At 40.7% G+C, this 3,289-nt stretch overlaps 1 protein-coding gene across 1 annotated transcript; it reads right to left on the bottom strand.

Moving 5' to 3' along the window:
- Positions 1-213: 213 nt before the first annotated feature.
- Positions 214-591, bottom strand: LOC149203637 (uncharacterized). Its single transcript, XM_089401941.1, has one exon. It carries the CDS (start codon positions 589-591, stop codon positions 214-216), a length of 378 nt encoding a protein of 125 aa, XP_089258067.1.
- Between the last annotated feature and the right edge of the window lie 2,698 nt (positions 592-3,289).

The following is a 3,289-nucleotide window of genomic DNA, read 5'->3' as shown; positions in this document are numbered from 1 at the left end:
TACTTTCCTTCTTCTTAGCATGTTTCTTAGGTCAGGCCCTTTCCTTATCAACGTTGTCTCGTTGCCTCCATATGCCCTTAGCTTTTGGTCTACGTCTGGCCTGCTCAAACATCTCAATCTTAGACTCCGCGACTCCAACATCTCAATCTTATCCCTGAAGACTGTGGGAAGATCACTTAAAAACCTCTGCATCTTTGCCTTCTCATCCCTAAGTTAAGGTACATAATGCAACAATGCCAAAAACTTAGTGACATTCTCATCATCCGTCATCTGCCCCATCCTGAGTTCATAAAAATACTTAGCTTTTTCATCATAGTAACTCTCAGATAGATAATTCTCTCTAAAGAGTTTCTCGAATTCCTCCCAATTCATCTCTTTCTCAACAATGCCTCGAACATTATTCAAGTCCTCCCAATAGATGTCTGCTTTCCCTTTTAAACTGAAAGTGGAAATCCTTTCTTTCATGTTTTCAGAATAATCATGAATTCTGAAAAACTTCTTCATGCCCAACAACCAAGCTTCCGCTTCTTCTGATTTCTTCATATCTCCATCAAATGTGGGTGGCTTGGCCTTCCTAAACTCCTCTAGCATATAGTCCTTATCCTTCCTCTTTTGTTGATGGTGATGGTGAGAATAATGATAGTTCCTTCTAGTAGCAGAGCTAGATGGCCTACTAGTCCCATGCACATGAGTGTTGGTCCCACCTCTAGGTGTGCTCAATGGTGCACCTCCTGGCACGTGTCTTTGCTTTCAAGTTTGTGCCTCCTCCTTGACATGTTACCTTAAGTTTCCCGAGGGATCCTCCTACCTATAAGTTTGACCCTCTCATCAAATTGTCTATTCTTCTGCAAATCTGAAAGGCTTTGCAGAAGGACTGCATTTATCCTAGCTTCCCTTTCTTGAGCTCCCACCCTCATTATCTACCTTGAAACTCCTAACTTCATCCCTTAGGATTCTCAAGGTGTCCAACCAATCTAGAGAGTGATTCCCTCCCACTTGATCAACTAGTCTTTGTTCTTCATTAGCCCTAAACCATTCACTTTCATGTTGTGGCTGGTCTGAACTATATTGTACCATCCCTGACACCATCACTACACTATCTCTTTTTTAGGCTACTTGCAATATATTTTCAATCACACAAACTATTAGACACTTTATAATAATTAAATAATCATAAAATCATGGGGTTTCAATGGATATCTCGACTTCCTCATAACATCCATGTTAATATGCTCATAACATAATTAAATAATAAATAATCAACATGCATAGACTTGCAATCGATTCTTTTTAATATGGCTTTTAACACCTAAACAACTTATTAGATCATTTTCTAAAATTCCACATATGATCGATCCCATTCAGTCCAAGTGTTAAACCATGATCTAATACCACTTGTAACAATACCCCTTACTCAAATGCATAACCAAGAGGTGGTCACTTTCAAAATCCAACCCTCAAAATAATTTTATGGCGATGGCGTATAAAATTTTCAACTTTCGTGGAACTCCTCTAAAACCAAAACCATCATCATCGTTGTGTTCGTCTCATCGAAATGAATCCATTGACATATAGATTCACCCTAATCTGAGCTACAAATTGAGATAAGTATCCTTCCAAAGTGTGCTCCACTTCCCCTGGCCACATCAGCAAGTTGCCACGTGGTAGTCTACCATTGGCTTCACTGATCAATGGGCCCACCATCAGGTTGGGTCGGCCTCCGCTCAAAGTGAAAAACTTTCAAAGTTAACTCGGCCCCCGACTCCCGACCTCTAACCTAGTCACAGTCAACTTCCCTGACATAAAAATTCCTCAGGTAACTGCTCGACCTCCCAACCTCTAACCTAGTCGGGTCGGCTTCCCTAACAGACCACTTCCTCAGGCAACTATCCCGGCCTCCCAAACTCCAACCTAGTCAGAGTCAGCTTCTGTGACAGACCACTTCCCCCGGTGACTATCCCGACCTCCCGACCTCTTACTGAGTCGGGTCTTAGCTCCCGACCTACTGTGACTTAGGTGATTTTCACTAAATTCCACAACATTCTAGTAGCTTCCATAGGTCGGATTCTGAAGCAACTTCGTGGGTATTTCTTGGGGTTTTTTATGGAAATTGATGCACCAATCATCCCTAAAACTAAGGGAAAGTACAAGTCCCTACAAGAACTCGAAAAACTATAAAAAATGATCAAAAACAAGAGGATTTTTTCTCCAAAAACCCAAATAAATGACAAAGTTGTCAACCAAGAAATTTGACACCCTTGACTAACCCAATAAGATCAAAGACCAAAGACCTTGCATCTCTCATAGTTCTCCATCATTCCGTAAAGGAATATACAACAGGAAACTTCCCACTGAAGGTTCATTGACCTTATTACTCATTCTTGTACTAGTGTTATTCTGGCACTACAAGGATAATTCCTCCTTCTCCTATCTGATTTCATTATATAATTATCACTTAAGGAATTTCAATTCATTCATATCAATTAACAAAGGATTATAGCATCCCATCACATATAACCATATTCCAATCACATACATAAGTTTTCTATAACAATCATGTAACCAACTTAAAATCATAAAAGTCAACCATGAGATCATACAAGGTTACGCATAAGAAATTTTCTTTAATTAATACAGTTGATGGGAAACTGAGTTCAGGACTGCAAATCTCCACCCAACCGTAAACAGTTGCATCCAAGCTACTTGAATTTGACACCCCTAACCCATATCCCAAGGGAATGAGGTGTTATTTCTCAAGGTAATAATCAACATCTGTCAACTCCTGAGGTCCTCCTACCTCCACCCACCAGCTACTTGGTAATAAGTTTCATTCAAGAAATCTAGAGGCATGTTGCCTCCACCCTTCATCTAACAAATGATGATCAACAATAAAAAGGGAATCCAGAGGTTTGCTGCCTCTACCCTTCAACTAATCAATAACAATCGACTAAGTTCAGGGATTCCTTAGACTTACAACATCTACTCTCTCTAGGAATCCAGAAACACACCCACATACTCTAGGGAGTCCAGAGGTCTCACCTCCACCCTGGCAGCATGCAGCACAGCGGTTCCACCCAATTAAGGGAATTCAGAACCCATTGCCACACATTGGTTCCACCTAATTAAGGGAATCCAAAACCCACTGTTAAATGACAAGCAATGGAGACCTCTAGAGTTTCCTTTACAAGGAATACAAGGGATAAACCTCTACCCCATATTGTCAAGGGAATCCAAATAACGCAATCTCCACCCTCCAACACCCTAAGGTATATGAAAATTTACCCTCACC

Source organism: Pinus tabuliformis, chromosome 2_1 (genome assembly GCF_031772625.1).
Source record: "Pinus tabuliformis cultivar Carrire ecotype Pingquan chromosome 2_1, CPIR1, whole genome shotgun sequence".
Classification (NCBI taxonomy): domain Eukaryota; kingdom Viridiplantae; phylum Streptophyta; class Pinopsida; order Pinales; family Pinaceae; genus Pinus; species Pinus tabuliformis.
Note: the sequence above shows the minus strand (reverse complement) of the source record. Positions and strands in the feature narration are given on the sequence as shown.

Bases quoted from the DNA above. Each gene is read 5' to 3' on its own strand.
- LOC149203637 (XM_089401941.1), bottom strand. From the start codon at position 591: ATGCTAGAGGAGTTTAGGAAGGCCAAGCCACCCACATTTGATGGAGAT.